The sequence below is a fragment of the Myotis yumanensis genome, unplaced genomic scaffold (assembly GCF_028538775.1).
Source record: "Myotis yumanensis isolate MYYU_CA2020_CCGP unplaced genomic scaffold, mMyoYum1.0.hap1 SCAF_5, whole genome shotgun sequence".
Lineage (NCBI taxonomy): Eukaryota > Metazoa > Chordata > Mammalia > Chiroptera > Vespertilionidae > Myotis > Myotis yumanensis.
In genome coordinates this window covers 4,445,637-4,464,752 of record NW_027223756.1, presented here as the reverse complement: position 1 = coordinate 4,464,752, position 19,116 = coordinate 4,445,637, and the positions used below count along the sequence as shown (strand labels likewise).

Below are 19,116 nucleotides of genomic sequence, written 5' to 3'. Positions count from 1 at the left end.
CTCAATTTACAATGTGGAAATTGGGTCACAGAGAGGTTAAAAAACTACCCAAGGTCACAAATCTAGCAAGTGGCAGAAGAGGGAAACCCAGACAGTCTGGCTCCAAAGACTGTATCTTTAAGTCCTACACTACACTCAAAATTATTCAGGAAACTGGTTACAAATTCATAGAAACAATAAATAGCAATTAAAATTTTTGAGTGAAAACAATGCATCTAATTTTATGCTGAAAACACAGATTTAAAAATATTCTTTGTAAGTAATTGATGGTAAAAGCCTCCTAGAATTATCAGATGAGGCTCAGAAGAACAAGTGTGTCTGTTTCATCCAGTCTGGGCCATACACTGCCTAAAGGGCGTATTATTAGGTCAAGAGTAAAGCCCGTGAGCTTTGAACTGCGGGCACGGTGTTGTGGTGGACAGGTATCTGTTATTGGGACTACTCGGCACTCCCGTCCACTTTGGGAAATGCTCCCTTCCTTTCTTCCAAGAAATGCCTTTGTCCACTTCTGCGTGTGGCATGGGATCAGGGCTCAGATCCCAGTTCCTGGTGTTTTGTGACCTTATGTGACCCGTGTGCTCACGGTGCATTGTGAGGACGGCAGTTTATGTTTGTGCGCTGCTCGCTCCGAGCTAAATGCTTTTCCCACGTTACCGCCTTCACACCTCCCACCAGCCCCCTCCTGCAGGCACTACATTGTGCAAATGAGGGACATGGTCCCAAAGAGCCTGGATCGCTGCCCACCCTCTGCATGGGAGGTAATAAATACGCCCCCCCCTCTCCTTCCGGCAGGCAGGGCGAGCAGGGCAGGGCCTGAGCCCCTGTGCCTCACAGCATGGTTCTGGGAGATCTTCAGAGGCGGTGCTTTTCCCAATAAAAGTGCTTTTCCAGTTTTCCTACAGGCGCGGGGATGGCCTGTTATGGGGTGTATTACATTTTATGTGCGTGTGTGACCAGAATCCCTGCCACTTTCTCGAAACCATTTTGTCCCGCGCTGGTTGTGGCCATGCATGAGAAACAGCAGGTGGTGCCAGATGACAGATGGTGTGGGAGCCCGGTCCCCGGTGGGAGGGGGCGAGAGAGCGCGCAGGCAGGCGGCTGCCAGCAGCTCATCCCCGCTCGCTCGCTGGCGGCGCCTGCTCGCAGAAGCTCCCGGATCCAGACACGCGCAAGGCGCTGTCCTTTCAGCACCACGAGCCCGGCCGAGGAGGGAGGACTCTTGGCCCTGCTCCTGCTCTCCAAATTGGCTTGAATCTGCTCTGACCCCCAAGAGTGCAGCACAGTAAGTAGGCATTTGTTTTTGCTCTAACCACTCCCCAACACCCTCCACCCCTCCGCCATCCCTTCACCCCCGCAACAACCCTATTTTGTCTCATGATGTTCCACCGGCGGATTGACAGGAGACGTTCAGTTGTGCTGGGCTTCTGGGGGTGGGGTGCGAGCGCCACTCGTCTTCCAAGGGAGCCGGAGAGGAATACATGCGATGTGTTTATCTCGTTGGCAATCTTGCAATACCGGGCTTGCTAACTTTCCGTGGGAGCAAAAAATAAAATAACAAATGGCCCTTTGCTATTGAGGAAATGGAGGCATTCGTGGCCGAATAACAGGGTCAGGTTCAAACCGGTTCCTTTTTGTTTTATTTTAGGGAATTGTATCTTCTGTATAAGATACATGTTACATAAAAGGGTCCACTCCCCCATAGAGACGGTGAAGATATTTGTTGTGCTTCAGGGAGATTGCTGAAGAAAAGCCAATAGAATAAAATAGCAGCCAGGGTGGTAGGGAGAAATTTGTCATGCTGCAGGGTGACCCAGAATAACAGGATTTAATTGTGCACCATAAGCTTCTCCCTAGATCCTACACCTGCCTTCGCTCTGGTGTCTGGGATATACTTTTAAGCTTGTATATGTTTTGTGTGTGTGCACCTGGGATGTTCGCAAATTTGAGGGCTGTCGAGCCCTGTGGGCAGATGGCGTATTTTGATGATTAAAGAAGTTGTCCTGGGAATCGTGTAAGGAAATCTAGCGGGAGATCAATGCCTGCTCTCTCCACTGAAAGCCGCCCAGTGGGCTGCTGAGGACAGCGCTGTTCCTCTCCCTGCCTCACCGCCCACCGTAACCAGAATCCCACTGCTCGCCTAGGTCCGGGAAGAAAAGCACAAGGATGGTGAAGCTGAACAGCACCCCGGGCGAGAAGGGCGCCAAGCCGCCCTCGGTGGAGGATGGCTTCCAGACCGTCCCTCTCATCACCCCCCTGGAGGTGAATCACCTGCAGCTGCCTGCTCCGGAAAAGGTAGGGCCGGGCCCTTCTCCGCCAGCCCCTCCTCCCGTCTCAGGAAATAAAGCGGCAAAACATCCCACCCAGACCCTTTCCTTCTGCGTCAGCCAAACACAGCCCCTTTCTTGTCCAATATAGTCATTCCTTCCAAAGGCATGACGTCACCTGTGTGCTTTCAGATCTGTGGTGAGTGTGCCTTCATTTGTTTGGTTCACATGTCTTCCTTTTTAAGGGTTGATCCTGGCAGATGAACACTGATAATCAGCTTCCAAAAGGTGGCCGAGATTATTTGGGGAGATGTTTCAGAAATTGACTGCTGCAGATTTGGGGACAGAGAATCAGATGCAGTCCAACCAGCATTTAGTTAGCACCTGTGAAGGGCCTGTCCCTGTGCTGGAAGCTGGTTATAGAAAGACAGGTTACAAAATCCCTATCAATGCGTGCATCACGGTAAAGGCTCTTGCCAAGCAGTGCAGACGGTGAGAGCCCAGGTGGAGACAATGCAGTCCTGGGGGGGTGGGGGGGAGGAGAGGGGGGACAGGTGGGGTAAGCTGCAGAGGACATTTGAATTTGGCTTTTAAAGGTGAGTACAAACCGTCCAGGTAGCCCATGGGAGGGAAGGGCATATAAGGCGAGGGGCACGCATGTGCAGAGCAGGGAGGGCTCTGGGAAGTAGCGCGCCTGCTGTAGAGTCTTCGGGGGAGGCGTGGCTGAAATGAGTGCCTGTGAGGGCACGTCTCCTGACATGGGCGCAGTCCATGGGGGTGGAGGTGGGCATTGATACACAGGTGTGTGTGTGTGTGTGTGTGTGTCTGTGTGTGTGTGTCTGTGTGTGTGTCTGTGTGTGTGTGTCTGTGTGTGTGTCTGTGTGTGTGTGTCTGTGTGTGTCTGTGTGTGTGTCTGTGTGTGTGTGTGTCTGTGTGTGTGTGTGTGTGTGTGTGTGTGTGTGTGTGTGGCGGGAGGGGGGAGGTATACCATGGGCACGGGTGGGAGAAACATTGCTGTTTAAGAGCCATCCAGGAGCACCTGGGGTTGTATCAGGAGAGCTTTTGCACACCGGACAAGATGGATTTGGAGGCAAATGATGGAGTTCCCTGGCTGAAGAGCGAACAATGGATCATTCCAACTGTTTGATTGTCTCGTTGGCGTCTCTGGGAGGGCATTGTGTGTCTTAACCAATTGGCTCTCTCCAGTGAACAGAGGAGCAGAGCTCGATGCAGGCCTGGCCCATGGCGGGGGTTGAGTCATCCGTTTTGAAAGTGACAATGTGCGTGGGGGTGGCAGAGCCAAACTGAGAAAGGGACAAGGTCTTTACAAACGGAATTCACACGGACGTGGAGTGGGGACAGTGTTGACTGGGCGCCTGGCACAGGGATAGCAGAGGCACCCAGTGTTTGGCTGCACAGTAGGATCACCTGGGAGCTTTCGCGCATCCTGAAATCTAGGCCACGCCCCAGGACAATGGACTGAGAAGCTCTGGGTTAGACCCGGGCATCAGAGTTAATTCAATCTTCCCAGGTGACCCTGTGTGCAGCCAGAGTTGAGGACCACTGATCTGGAGGCACACTCCCCCGGGGAGTCAGGGTTACACACTCACATGTACGGTGAGAAGGTGAGGACCAGGGGAGTCTGGTAGTTACCAAGCTCAGAGAAGGCGTATGTGGCGATGCTGGACTTTGAGCCCAGCAATAATTACAGTTGGGACAAAGGAGCAATGTTCTCCTGAGGTTTTGTGAGGCTTCAGGAAAAACCTTTACCCTGCAGCCCACAGCTACAGCCTCAGATCTGCAAGGAGAAGGGACTGTGGTGTGGTCACCCCCCCCCCCCCCAACACACACCTGCAAGTCATCCAGAGTTATGTGGCCTCTGTCCCCCTTTTCTGCCTCACCCCACCCCATCCTCCTGCCTCCAAGGGCTTTCTTCTCTCCTTGAGGAGGAGACAGACCCATTCACCATTGAACGCCCAGTCCGGATGGACCCAAACTCTGCCCAAAGCCTGGAGGAGAAGTGCATTGTGGACCTGCACGGGAAGGCAGCCAGTGCACCCGAGAGCAGGTCCCTAAAGGAACACCTCCCTGCGGGCACATCCCGGACTCCTGGCGTTCATGACGAGGTCTTCCTGAGGCGGCCTCAGTCTCCTCCTCCGTGAAATGGGGACGCTCACACCTGCCTCTCAACGGTCAGAACACAGTCAGAAGTGGCCTCGTATGTAAAGTGCTGGGTACAAAACCGTAAGAGAATAGTAATGACCATTGTCAGGTGCTTCCCAAACGCTGGATGCTGTCTGAGCCACACGTACACACACGCACAATGTCCTTTCACCTTTTTAATAGTTAAAAGGACCCCACAAGGAAGTTGCTACTTTAACCCAGTATTTAAAGATGATGGCGCTCAGGCACCGAGCGGTCAAGTAGCTTCCTAACGCACATAGTTGGTAAGCATCCCGGCAATGTCTGGAGAACCTAGAACCCAGGCAGTGTTGTTCTAGAACAGGGGTCCTCAAACTTTTTAAACGGGGGGCCAGTTCACTGTCCCTCAGACCGTTGGAGGGCCGGACTATAGTTTAAAAAAAAACTATGAACAAATTCCTATGCACACTGCACATATCTTATTTTGAAGTAAAAAAACAAAACGGGAACAAATACAATATTTGTATTTGCATGTGGCCCGCGGGCCGTAGTTTGAGGACCCCTGTTCTAGAAGCTTCCACCTTGGCAGGAAGCAGGAGCCGGCTGGCCTGGGCGCCTGCAGACGTGGGCTGGAGTGTGAGCTCAGCAGCCGACCCACAGCGAGGCCCGTGAGAATGCGTCTCCTCGCGCAGGCCTCCGTGCTCTCCCTGCGTGGGAACGGAGGCCACAGTTCTCTGTGTTGGGATTCAGATTTCATCATCTTCAGAGGAGCAAGCAAGCTCTTTCCCTGACATCAGGACACATGTCTGCAGAGTGCTTGCACTCCAGAAGCCAGAAGGGTCCCCCAAATGCTTCCTGACCAGCACAGGCTGCCCCCCCTTTTACTGGCCTGAGCAGCTTCCTAAAGTGCCCGGCCTTCCCGTGTGTAACGTGGGGCTGACGGCATGGGGACCCGCCCTCCCAGGGCTCAGGGCGGCAGAGGAGTCAGCTCTGTGGTGAGGTCCTAGGCAGGGGGGCGTGTGTGAAGCCGGAACGGGGTCGGGAAGAAGTCTAGTGGACCTCATGTTCCATCACAGTTTTCTTTTTGGAGGTGAGGCGAGGGGGGCGCCGGCTCCTGCGGGGCCTGTGAGACTTCTGAAGGGGTTAGGGCTGGAGAGTAGCGGCTCGGACTTCCGTCTGAGGAAGATTCCCCTGGCTGCTGCGGGCCACGGGAGGGACGGGACTCGGCTTGGTCCTCTGGTCTGTCTCCCTCTCTCCTTCCAAACCGCCCTCCTGGAGGCACCAGACCCATTTCCCAGAAAGGAGGCGCTGGGTGTCCTGCAGCACCAGGACCAGGGAGGGAGGGAGGCATTGTGGGGGGGTGAGAAAGCAGAGGCCAGCCGGAGACCGCTGCCCTGTGCATGAGGGGGAAGGTGGTGGTGGGCACTGGCGGTGGTGGTGGAATGGGGAGGTGGGTGGATTTATGCAGACTTGGTCCTGGGTTGGCATGGAGACTTGCCCACTGAGCCCAAGGGCCCTGGCTGTCCCTGTTCCCTGTAGCCCCAGTCCTGGCCCGCAGCGGGCAGCGGGCAGTGCTGGCTGAGTGAGGCCCCCTGTGCCTTGGGCTGAAAGCTGAGCATAATTCCTCCAGTGGGCAGGCGAGGGACCAGGCGAGAATCTGAGCAGTGGGGTGGCTTTCTCCAGGCCCTGGGCGCCCGAGAGCTAGAACATCAATTTCAGGACCTGCCTTTGGTTTATCTAAATGACCACAATAACCCAGATGTCCCCACAAATCCTCTTTGAGGTCACACTACTTCCCTCATTTCACAGATGCAGAGACAGACTCAGAGAGGTGACGCACCACAAGGAACCAGCGCGGCCAGTCAGCACACAGGTGTGCTGGGAGCGAGAGCGGGCAGGGCAGCGGAGAGCAGCCCAGACAGCCCAGCCCGCTTGGCAAAGCCCCAGACGTGCACTTGGCAAGCCTGCTGCCAGGCTCTGGGCAGGCGCTCCTCCTTCCCACTGATTTCCAAGTCTTTCCACATCCTGGCTCACCTGCTCGTGGGGGAAGGAGTGCAGACATTTCGAGATCGATTATTAGCGCTTGGCACACTCCGTCTTGTGCATGGCAAACCACATGCGCTCTATAGTCCTAGAGACCTGGGTCCAAACCCCAGCTAAGATCCTTAATTGCTGTGTGGCTTTAGGCAAGTAGCTTAGCATCTCTGGGCTTTGGGGGTTTTTCCCAACTGGAAAGTGAGCACAACACCTACCTAATGGGGTTGCTGCGAGGGAAAGCCGTGCAAAGGTCTGAGAAGTGTCATAGGGGTGCTCACTGACGCCGTTTCCTTTCCTCACTGGGCCGAGAACATGCCTCCCAGTGGACAGCTTGGAAGCCAGCTGTAAAGGTGACATGAGCTGAGAGGGGTGGGGTTTCAAGGGTCGGGGTTCAGGGGCAGGACATGTGGACGGGAAGGGGGCGCAAAGGAGATACCACACTTGTTACTGAGTCCTGCATCCTTCCTTGGGTCTCCTGTGGCTTCCCCAGAGGCTGCTTTCCTTTGTCTGAGACACAGGATCAGAGAACCATCAGCCCCCCTCCCCCCCGCCTTCCCCGCCCCCCCCTCCACCTTCCACCTCCCCTGAGGGCAGCAGAAATGCCCATCTCTACCGCTTTCAGCTCACAGGGCCCCTGTTCTGCTTTTCAAAGACCCTTGAGAGATGGATTGTAAACCACCAAGCACTGGGGGAAAGGCTCTGACTAGAAGATTCTGTCACACAGATATAAAATGGCCACTGAGCATCTTTAAAAATCCTTATAATTTAAAAACATAATTTTCAACAAAATATAACTTTCTACCTATCAGATGGCAAAAACGATCACTGCTGCTGGTGTTGCTAACGCTGGCGGGAGCAGGTCCCAGACTCCCTTGTTGGTTACGTAACCGGCTGCACTGCTCTCAGGGGCTGTTTGACATTGTTTATAAAACGATTCGCTTCCCACTGGCAGGCAGTGACCCTATGGGTATAGTTTTGCAAGTATGCAAAGGCCTTTATGTATTTTAAACATTGGGAACAAGTGGAATGTTCCATGAGAGGGAACGGGTTAAATCAACTCAAAAATGAGGCAGGTTTGCTTGGGCTAACGCCCAGACACGGTGCTCAGTTAAAGTGACTTCGTCGAGTACAGTATGGAGGGGCCCCATTCAGGGGATTCTTACAATTTATAACAGTTTCAAAAGCCATCGGGGAGTAGAGGCTCTGGCGCCGTGACAGGCACCGAGAGGGCGGCCCCTTTTAAAGACCTGACAGGAAAGAGCAGGACAGCTCCTGATCAGAGGAGCAGACCTTCGATCAGAGGCGAGTGACAGCGCTCCGAGGTTGAATTACTCGTGAAAAATGGGACTAATAACAATTTAATTTATTTATTTAATCCTCACCCGAGGATATTTTTCCATTGATTTTTAGGGAGAGTGGGAGAGAGAGGGAGAGACAGAGAGAAACATGGATGTGAGAGAAACACATCCATTGGTTGCCTGACCAGGGCCCGGGCCGGGAAGGAGCCTGCCACCGAGGTACGTGCCCTTGACTGGACTCGAACCCGGGACCCTTTGGTCTGCAGGCCGACGCTCTATCCACTGAGCCAGACTGGCTAGGGCCATAATAATGACTTTAAAGGAGAGATGCGAGGGTCGGAGAAAGTCGAGAGTCAGGAGAATGAACCGGGCCCTCAGCACAGTGCCTGGCACATAGCAGGTGCTCAGCTGCCGGCCTTTGTCGGCCCTGCTCTGAAATTCCCTCCCTGCTGCAGCGGTGGCCGGAGGTGCCACTTCGTCTATTTTTGGCCGTGCACGTCCAGCTCATAAAAATACAGTCCTGCTCCTTGTCAGCACTTCTGCACTTTTATTTATCGTTCCTGCCAATCCTGGGGCTCGCCATGTGGGAACCTCTTCATTATTGATAATCCCGGGAAGTAGTATTTTAAATTTTTATGATCTGTACTTTGCGCCATCTGAACCGCCATGTATTATCTGGCCTGGACAGCGGAGGGGGTCCATCCAGATGAGGGTCCTTCCGGGATGAATAATTTATCCTGTTTTCGCAATGCCATCCCTTCACGATGATGGTAAATGATGTTCTCCGTGCCCGCCGCCCACGGGACAAGGGGACTGATACAGAAATAGGCGAAGGAAACACATTTATTTCTTTGCCCAGATCCACAATGATATTTGGAAAATCTGGAGGTTCATTTTTTTCAAATATCTCTAAAATCACCCCTTTGAGTAATAAGGCGAGTAGAGAGAATTTTTCCTGCGCTCTCTTCACTTTTTCCCCATTTCTGTTATTATTCAAGGAGCTCGGGGCTCTGTTTTGCACCATTTTTTTTTTCGACTGCTGAGAATAGAGCCTTTCTTCGCACATTGCGTTTCCTCTTCTCTTTCTCTGCTTGTGCAAGCTGAGTCCTCCAAGGTCCAATTCATAACGACTGGCTAGCATTTCAATGCTTTCCCTTCTTGGCACTAAAAAAAGTGGGTGTTACCGCGTCTCTTCAACAGAAGGGGGTTTCTGGCTCCTCTCCCTGAGAACCGAGCAGCGAGCCGCGGGCCAGGCCTCGCAGCCGGTGGGTTCCGGTACCTTTATTGGGCTGGACTTGCCTGCTTTCCTCATCTCCCCAGTGTTCACTCCTCTCCCTGGATGCACATCTACAGCCCTTCCCTGCTCTGCACCCCTCAGCTCCTCACCGCCCTCCAGTTCAGCTCCAGGGCTTGGCCCGCCATCCTGAGCTCCGCCGCCCTCACACCGCCTGCCCGGGGCTCTGGCCACTCGGAACCACCTGCTTGTCGTTTCCCCGGCGCCACCTCCAGTCTGAGTGCGCGCTGCTGCGTGCTGCCCACTCGGCGTTGAAAGCTCATGTCCCTGGTTTGGGGAGGCAGGAAGGGATGAGGAAGCGGCCAGGGCCAGCGTTCCTGGAGGGATGATGACGCTCTGGACAGGGTGGCAGAGGTGTGACTGCATAAATAGGTCGACTTGGGAGACATCTCTGAGGAAGCAGGAGCTGGCGATGGAATGCATTTGGGATGAAGGGAAGGCAAGGGTCATGGGAGACTCCTGGATATGATTTGACATCCGTGATGGTGTGGCTAATGCTGCTACTTCCCGAGCTGGGGATGACCTGGGGAAGAAAAGGTCGAGAGGCGCTGAGCCGATCCAAGGGCCGATGTCCGGTGGGTCATCTGAGTGCTGGGTGAGGTCCGTGGTGCTGTGCAGTGAGAGCTATGATGGTGCAGGCGGACTTGGAAGAGATGGAGTGTGAGCACTAAGGGGAGAGAGGGAGAGACATCGATCGGCTGCCTCCTGCACACCCCCGACTGTGGATTGAGCCTGCAACCCGGGGAATGTGCCCTGACTGGGAATTGAATCAGTGACCTCTTGGTTCATAGGTCAACACTCAGCCACTGAGCCACACCAGCTGGGCTGGGAGGAGATTTTGATTGAAGATAGAAATGGTGCTGGAGAAGCAACCACAAAATGTTTATTATGACAATTAGAATGATATTGCCTGTAGTGATTATTCATTGTCTCATTCCAATAGTAGTATATTTTTAGTTCTGTCTCCTGTTTCAACATGTCGGCTACAGCATAGGGCCTTTTAAGTTTAGATGGAACAATGAAAACGGTTTTGAGCTTGTTGAGAAGCTTTGGGACAGATGTTTATAAGAGAGGAAGAGGGAAGGACTAGGACACAGATGCTTGGTAGCACCTGCTGTGATGTGCCGGCACCTGGCCAGTCTGCTGGCTAAGGATCTAGGAAGGAAGGGATCAAGCCAAGTGATCACTGAGATGGACTTGGCAATGTGGGAAGCTGTATTTGTTTTATTTTTTATTTTTTAAAATGTATTTTTATTGATTTCATAGAGGAAGGGAGAGGGGAAGAGAGATAGAAACATCAATGATGACAGGGAATCACTGATTGGCTGCCTCCTGCACGTCCCCCACTAGGGATCGAGCTCGCAACCCAGGCATGTGCTCTTGACCGGAATCGAACCCGGGACCCTTCAGTCCCCAGTCTGACACTCTATCCACTGAGCCAAACCAGCTAGGGCCTGTATTCATTTTCTATTGCTGTGTAACAAAATACCAAAAATTAAGTGGCCTGAAACAACACAAATGTATTATCTCACAGTTTTTGTAGGTCAGAAGTCCGGGCACCGACGTTGGGTTCTCTGCTCAGGGTCTCTTGGGTCTGAAACCAAGGTGTCAGGTGGGCTGCATTCTTACCTGGCACCTGGAGCCTCTCCAAGCCTGTTCAGGTTTTGGCAGAATTCAGATACTTGTGGTTGCAGGACTGAAGTTCCCATTATCTTGAATGACCCATTGTTACCTGAGCTCACTTTCAACTTCTAGAGGCTGCCCTCAGGTACTAGCGCATGTCCCACTCACAACATGCCAGCTTCCTCCTTCAAGGCCAGTCTGCTATGGCAGCGTTGTGTATGTCATACATCATTAGAGGAGTGACTATCACATACACAGGTCCCACCCACACTTTCGAGGGAAGATCTTATACAGTACATGCCCACGGGTTGGGATGGGAATCTGGAGGCCCATCTTAGAATGCTGCCTACCATAAGCTGCCCAGGCTTTGGCTCACAGGCACCCTGACTGGTTAAAGAGGGGTTATATTATGATTATTGTCCGGATTTCACAGGTGAGGCCCTGAGGCCCAGGCAGCTTTTGTGTTCCCTGTAGCGCTGTGGCGCTCGGCTTAGTCCCAGGTTATCTGTCAGGCTTCGTTCTCCCTCCACTCTGCCTGCACAGTGGGACAGAGTTCCCTCCGGACATGTCTAGGCAGGTTGCAAAATATTCAGACTTTAAGAAAATAACATAGATCTAATAGACCTTTATGTTTTTGTCTGTGGAAGTCCCTAAATCAATTCAGAACTAATATATGTGCCAGGGTTTAGCTGCAGGATGTTCATCATAGCTTATTTGTATAACCCAAACTGTGGAAGCAATCTAAATGTTCAACGATAGAGATTCTGTGCATACACTGAATACTATGCTACATCAAAAGGCAAAATACATATTTGTCTACGTGGAAAATGTTAGTATAGTGTTGTGTGATAAAAGCAGGTTGTAATTCATAGAGTGCAAAGCCATCATAAAAAGGACCTATGTATTTGCCTAAATAGCAAGTATGCATAACACCTGCATCTATATGCATATAAAACATCTGGAAAGGTGTGACCCAAATCGTTGGCCATGGTGGTCTCTGTTGGAACGGGGAAGTGGGATGGGTAATTTGAATTTTCGGTTTCCTTGTGTGTGCGTGAGAGGGAGGCTCTCTGCTGCTCTTACGCACAGTGCCATGATCCTAGTGAAGAGAGGAGAGGGAAGGTGTGGTGTGTTTGCAGTCTCCATGCGTGTTAACTCTGCTTGCACATTCCAGGTGATCGTGAAGACAAGAACGGAGTATCAGCCCGAACAGAAGAACAAAGGGAAGTTCCGGGTGCCCAAGATCGCTGAGTTTACGGTCAGTGTCTTGATGGTGTGAGAGAGATAAAGGTAAGGCGGCTCCGGCGGTTCAGAGCCCGCGCGAGTGCAGCAGGTCCTACTGGAGACAGGAAACGATGCAGGCTATTTCTGGACCATTTCTTGGGGCCACACTGTCTGGGTCACTGAGTCTAATCAAATAACAGAAGCGCTGCCTGTTGAGGGTGACTCACGCTCTCTTCTGCTCTGGAATGTTGGGCTAATTTGATAACTGATAAGTGTGTCTCCTTTCTCCTTTTCCTCCTGTCCCCATCTCCCTGCCTGTCCATCGCAATCTCCAGGAAATGTATAAGGAAACTCAGGTTTTACTCAGTAGAAGGTTGCAACAGAATCCAATAAAAACAAAGGGAAAGAAAAGCTGACTTTCCAGTGGAAAAAGCAGACGGTTGCCTTTCCGTTTCCTGGTGGAGGGGTCACGAGGAAAAGTGACCAACCTGTGTCACGGGGACGAGTTGCGTGGAGGAGCCGAGAAGCCTGCTCTGTGGAAGGAGCCCCGGGAAGTTTTCTGGACTTTAGTGGCGAGGAGAGCTCGGCTTGTGCAAAGGCCCTGAGGCTGGAGGGAGTCTGGCCCCAACACTGAATCAGGAAAGGGGCAATGAGGCTGGGCTCTAGGGGGGGCACAGGGAGCAGGTAGAGATGAGGCAGGAGGAGTGGGCAGAGGGCTGACAGTCCCAGGTCTAGTTCACATATGGAGAGTTTGGGCTTCATGCTAGAAACCTCTGAAAGATTTTAAACAGGAGTGAGACAGGATTGAATTTGGGTTTTGACCAAAGCACTGGCTTTTATGTGGTTGATGGATGGGCTTTAGAGGGCAAGAAGGACTGTGGGGAGACTCTTAGGCTACTGCAATGGTCCAAGTAAAAATCAACAGTGGCTCAGACAAGGATGGTAAGTGGATAGAGAGACGTGGGAAGACCTAACGAGAATGAGGAGGCAAAGTCAGCCACGGAGGCAGCAGGACAGGTGGTCCTGGGGGTGGACGGTGGAGCGGTCTGGCTGGGTTTGAGCCATGTGGCCACAAGCAGGGCATAGCCTCCGTGACCAAATGGAGACAATAGGATTGCTGTGAGGATGACGCAGAGTACACGCAAAGCACTTGGCTCCGTGCATGGCCAGCGCACAGCTAACAGTAACTGTTTGTGTCAACGGGGACTGGGGCCTTCGATAGGCAAACAGCGCTGGGCAGGTTGTCTGGGAACTGGCGGGTGAACATGGATAAACATACTGGCCTGTTTCTGGTCTTCTCTGTCCTTGTGCCAGATCCTTGTTCCTGCAGCCGGTGTGTGAGCTGGAGGGATAAGGAAAATCATTGCAAAATGATTTTGAGCGGGGCTCGGGTCCGGGTGGGCTGAGATGGAGGTGGGCCTGACAGATGTGTTCCTGGTTGGAGGAGGAGAGACGGGGGCTCGCCTGACTGAGGGAGGCCATCCACTGAAGTGGGAGGCTGGGGGAGACACATTGAATGTGAGGCGCCTGGGGGGAGGCTGGGGGAGACACATTAAGTGTGAGGTGCCTGCGGGGATAGAAGGGGGGGGTGGTCAAACCGCCCTTGCATGTAACTGGTCTGGAGCTCAGATGGAGACCGGGTGGAGACCCTGGGCTGGAAGTCAGGTGTTCATTGTCTCAGAGAGCAGGACGCTGGTACCCCGCGGGCCACCCTCCAGCATATTGCTCAGGCAGAGGTAACCCTGGGACAGCAGAGACGCATCTGTCTCATTTCAGTACCTGACAGAGGTGCAACAGCTATGACTGCACACCTCAAAACTGCCCCGGAGAGCAGCTCCCAGCACAGGCCCGTGGGAGAGGATGCGAGGAGAGAGCAGGGCAGGGAGACACGGTGAGGAAGATCGGCTGCAAGAGGCCTGGTGTTGTCTTTTCTAAAACCCAGCAGGCTCTCGCAGTCATTGCAGAGGCTTGTTGAGGAGATGGGAGCCTGAGAAGAAGCCCCTCCTTCTTTCTTACTCCTGGGAGCTGGGGGCTTCGAAAGCTGATTTTGCAATGGGAGGGGCCGGGGCCGCGGGAGGTGCTGGTGCTTCAGGAATGCCTCCACCGCCAGGCAAACCCCTACTCATCCCTCAACACCCAAGTCAGGGGCTCCTGGCTTGTGCGGTATTGCCCGCCGCCCATGCGCAGTCTGTCCTTCCTCCTGAGGGTCCCGGCTCCTGCTCTATGACTCCATTCTAGCACCAGTCACAGTGGTGGCCCCATGGAGTGACCTGCCATGTCTCCCACTGACTTGAGCTGGGACGGTGTCTTCTTCATCTTTGCACCTGAGAGCCTCGCCAGTCCCTGGCCACAGGCACCGAAAGCCGTGTTAATAACTGAGCACACGGGCATGAGCCAACAGGAAAGGCCCCGGGCTGACGGGGACCGCACGCTGACACACACGGAGCTGGCTGCCTGGACTCAGGATCTTTATTTAAAATCGGGGCCTAGCTTTGCTTCTTGCCCGCGACACATTTTTATCAATGTCTCTGCCTCATGCCGCTCCCAGGGAGGCGAGACCCCATTTTTAGCTTGACCGTTTGCTTCTCCTAATTTTTCATCCAAGCGCCAGGGGCGGCCTTCCGTGGTTCAGGAGTCTAATATTTGCTGACAGCAGCAAATGGAGATAAGCTATTTTACTTTATTATCTGCTGCCTTGGTTTTTATTGCTCTCCTATTTTTCTTTTTTTATTTTGAGGAGCATTTTAGGTAAGTTATTGAAAACAATGCCTGCTGGGTGAGGAGAGAGTGTTACCTGGCGGGGAAGCATTTGCATGTGGAGGTGGGGAGCAGGGGGCGGGGGGGCGGGGGCGGCAGGCCGCCCTCTGGCTAGGGTTTTATTGAACATCAGGAGGAAGATGCTGGTCTGTGTTTGTGGCTGGTGCTTTCTCCGGCCGATGCAACTGTGCTGTTAGAGTGACCTTCAAAAATCTCTATTGTCATTGATCATTGAAAAGCAAGTGTGGCCTAATTGATTTTCTCCTTAACAAAACATGTATGGCTCTGCGTCAGGAGGAACATGCTGGGGGCTTGCAGGAGGGACTGGCTGATGGGTGACCACGCGGGGCCGGGGACTGGCTGCTCCCAGGGCCAGCTTCTCCTCCTCCTGGACTCGGACCTGGCTGAGTAAGGGCCATGATGGAGAACGCCACTCGTTAACACACGTAGTGCAGACGGGGACTGGAGAGCTTAGTGAGTATTCTTGCCCCAGGCGCTCCTGCAGGGAAGGGCTCCCCAGGGCCAATTAGTATAAGTTTGCAAACCAGTTGTTGACAACTATGGTAGGAGTATTTACACCACCGAAATGGGCAAACCCTCCAAACCATGCCCCCTCCCCTACCCCCACCCTCAGGAGCTGTTTCCCACACTCTATTGTGAGAAGGGCAGCATGGCAGCAGGGAACATGGATTGGGGTTGGACACTGTGGGGCTGTGTGACTAAAGCAAGCCACATTGCCTCTCTGTTCCTGTCTGTAGGATGGATAATGACGCCCACGCCAAAAGCCTGATGTGAGGACTGAGTGAGAGAACATAAGCTAAGCTAAACTAAACTGGCAAGTGGTTGCTGGAATACTAACAGTTTGCTGCCTCTCCTGCTATTTGAAAAGCATTAGGCTAATTTTCATTTGGCTCTTTTTGCTTCTCTCTTCTCTTTAAATATACTTTTGGCCGAGCCCTGACATGCATTGAGCCCAAAGAAAATACAAAAGCAAAGACTTCCCAAGGGAGAAAGGCCGTTTTCCTCTGACCTGTCACGTGGCCTGCCTCGCAGGCTCATCACACAGTGAAAGGGTCAACCTCCCACCTTTCTCATCCTCTGGCCTCCATGGCTGTAATGTGTAATTACATTAAATGTGATTTTTTAAAATTGTGATGCTTAAGCTCCTGGAACTGTCAGGGGAAGACAGGTCCTAACAAAGCAACTGTATCTGCAGCTTGTGGTGTCACCACCATGTTCTATAATTATAAGAAAACTAGTTGTCATAGCAACTGCCACACAGACCGAGCCTCCTTCTGGAGATGCTGACAAGCTCCCAGCGCCGGAATCCAAGCAGTTCGGAGAGAATGTGGCTCCCTGAGGGGGTTCAGCTCTCTCGGGAGATAATCACGAGCTCATTCTAATTCCACATCCTGCACCTTGTGGCACCGTGCAACCCGATAGGCTCTAGAATGCACTGACTGTGTGACCTTGGACCAGTCACCTCACCTCCATGAGCCTGTTCCCGCTTGTAAAACGGGGTTCCAGTGCCCCCTTCGGAGGGTAGTGTGTTGATTATGTTTGTGCCTTGCAGATGGCCTGCACAGAGCCGTCTGCAATGTGTATATATCAGACACCTTCCATTAACCTCTTCACTGTGGACAAAGAAAAAGAAAAAGTGCTGAATTAGGGGCTGTTTGTATAATCTTCATTATAATAATTATTAATCTTGATAGTATTTGTAGCTAGATAACCAAGTTGAAATTGAAATTCTAGCATGAATCATGCATATTAGGAAGAGGGAGCGGGGAGGGAGGGAGAGAATATTTGGCGACATGAAACTGACTTCCATCCTCCAATATTTTTCCGTTATCGCACTTCTCTGAGGCTAAGGAAAGACTCTCTAATCTCTAAAAACATCTCTAAACAGAGATGTTTCTTGTCTCAGTCTCTGGGCCTCACTTTCCCGTTTGTAAAATGCAGAGTGGCGGGGGGTGGGGGGGGGGGGCTGGTCCCCAGGGGCTCTTCTGTCTTTGATGTTTGCCGACAGTGGTTCTCAGCCAGGGCGGACCTGGCTCCCCGGGGGCATTTGGCAGAGTCTGGAGACAGTTATGGTTGTCAGGACTGCTGTGTGCGCGGCATTTAATGGCATTTAATGGGCAGAGGCCAGCAATGCCGTTACGCCTCCTAAGGGACAGGAGGGCCCCCATAACAAAGAATTATCCGGCCCCCAAATGTCAGTAGTGTCAAGGCTGAGAAACCTCGGCCTAGGATTTCCCGCCGTGGTTATTGGTCTAAAAACAGAAATCACACCGCTGTCAACCCACCTGGGGCGTCAGGTGTGGCGGCGTCGGTTTGCATTCCCAGCCATCTATCTCCCGGATCACTGAGGTCCTAGCGAAACCAGTGGAGATAAAGACAAAGACTTCTCAAGGGCCTGGGGGCTTCAGAAAAAATGAGATGGCTATGGGGGGTGGGATCACACATTCCTTTGGCTTTTCTCTTGATGCTGAATAACTCAATGATCAAACGTGATTGTTTTTATGGGCAAACACAATAGAATGTACAGAATGCAACTTAGGTCCATAATAGCTTTACTGTGATTTTCCTATGGAGGATAAAGATGAGTCTTTTCCAGCTTCAGTCTTTGATTTTGACATTCCAAGTCGCAGCCAATGCATGTCTCTTCTCAAAGTCCAGTGTAGCCACTTCTTCCTCCTGCTTGAAACCATTCTGGGGCCGCCCCTGGCTTCCGGGTGGAATCTGGGCCTCTTGGTCCATGGAACCTGGCTCTCTGAACCTGTCTCTTGCTCCTCTCTTCCGCCTCCTCTCCTTCCGGAATTACTCTTGGAATCCTGGACACACCACCCAGGTCACCCCCACTCCTCAGCTTAGCTGTCCCCGCCGCCCTGAATGCTCCTCTCTTCATCATCTAGTGCACCTGTTCATCTCATAGCCCCCCCCACCCCATCACCTCCTGCATGCACCTGTCCTCACAGCTGGCCGTTTCCTCCTCTGGGACCTTACACTGGGGATTTGTCACCTTGACCTCCTTCGGCAGTTCCTTCCTCGCCTGCACTTTTCCACGGCCCTATGGACCTGGCTCTGAGGACAGTTCTGCATCCCCTGTGACTATCGACCCTGCGAGGCCAGCCATTTTCCTTTTAAAATAAAAGGGACACAATTACACATGCAAATCCCAACAGAATAGAAAAGCATGAACTGGAAGGAAGTCTCCTTTATCTCTCTCAATAATCCTTCTCACCCCAAATAGCCATCGTCTGTGCCTGTGCCGTCCACATGTGGCTACGTGCACTTACATTCATGAAAATGAACCAAAACTCACACTTCAATTCCTCAGTCACACAAGTCACCTTTCAAGTGCTCAGTGGCCATGTGAGCCTAGTGGCTCCCAGATGGACAGCTCGGGTCTGTGGGCCATTTCCATCATTGCAGATGCTCTATCGGACAGGTCAGAAATAGCTTCTGATGTTCTCACGCAGAGGCGTTTTCTACACATCAGCACATGTATCTTTATATACGCATGTTTACATTTGATACCTTTTCATTGTCTCAAATGGGACCATTTTATACACATTCTTCCGTACCTTGCTTTTCCCTCTTAATCATAATCTCAGCGATCCTTCTGCATCAGCACATTGAGGCCCCTTTCTGTTCTTGTTAGTGATGTACACCGAGGATGGTCCTCATCTTCCTCAATCAGTACCCTATTGTTCCAGCTCTCAGTCCTCTGCAGTGAACTTCCTAGCTTCCTAGTGTGTCTCTCACACACACACACACACACACACACACACACACACACACACGTCTTTCATAGATTTTACAAGTATATTTGGAGGGTACAAGAATCTTCATCTTTAAAGTCTTGCCAGAGACTATGGTAATCTCTAATTTTAATGGATTTTGCCACATTATGTTCCAAAATTGTCCCACCAATCCTTCCTCCACCATACCTACAAATGCGTTCTTCCCACATTGTTAGTTTTGCCAAGCTGATGGGTAGAACGTGGCACCTCGGCTTTGTCTAAATGTGTCTTTCTTTCATTATTGGTGAGATCGAGCCTCTGTGCATGTACTCATGGACTCTTGGCCTTGGCTTCTTGCCTGGAAAACATTCTGTTTGGTTGGAGCACTTGTTAGTCCCTCCTACTGATGTGCATGGCCTCTTCCCCCAGCTAGGGACTTACTCCTTCTCACTTGTTTGATCCTTTCTCAGTTGTCCTCTGCCTTTTGGTTTTGGTTATGGTGTAACTTCTTTTCCAAGCCTGTGGGATTTCTTCCTTTTGCTTTGATCACAAACTCCAGAAGGCACAAAGGAAAATATTGATACCCTCAACTCTATAAAAATCAAGGCCTTCTCCCACCCTAAACTCTTGTTTTCTTCTAGTGCTTCTTTTATTTTATTTCTTATGCTAACATTTGGATCCATCTGGAATTTGTAAAGAGTAAGCTGGGAATCCAATGTTATTTCTTAGTG

The 19,116-nt window shown here is 51.9% G+C and overlaps 1 protein-coding gene across 2 annotated transcripts in view; it reads left to right on the top strand.

Annotated features, from left to right (window-relative positions):
• Window positions 1-1,200: 1,200 nt before the first annotated feature.
• NSG2 (neuronal vesicle trafficking associated 2) overlaps window positions 1,201-19,116 on the top strand; it is a 31,024-nt gene continuing 13,108 nt past the window's right edge. Inside the window, exons 1-3 of one of the 2 annotated variants that reach the window (XM_070414381.1) lie at window positions 1,201-1,282; window positions 2,142-2,292; window positions 11,833-11,916. In XM_070414381.1, the coding sequence (XP_070270482.1) occupies window positions 2,164-2,292; window positions 11,833-11,916 (213 nt within the window). In that variant the 5' untranslated portion in view covers window positions 1,201-1,282; window positions 2,142-2,163. Of the gene's footprint in view, window positions 1,283-1,471; window positions 1,609-2,141; window positions 2,293-11,832; window positions 11,917-19,116 lie in introns of those variants that run through there. The other variant, XM_070414382.1, reaches the window with a different exon arrangement.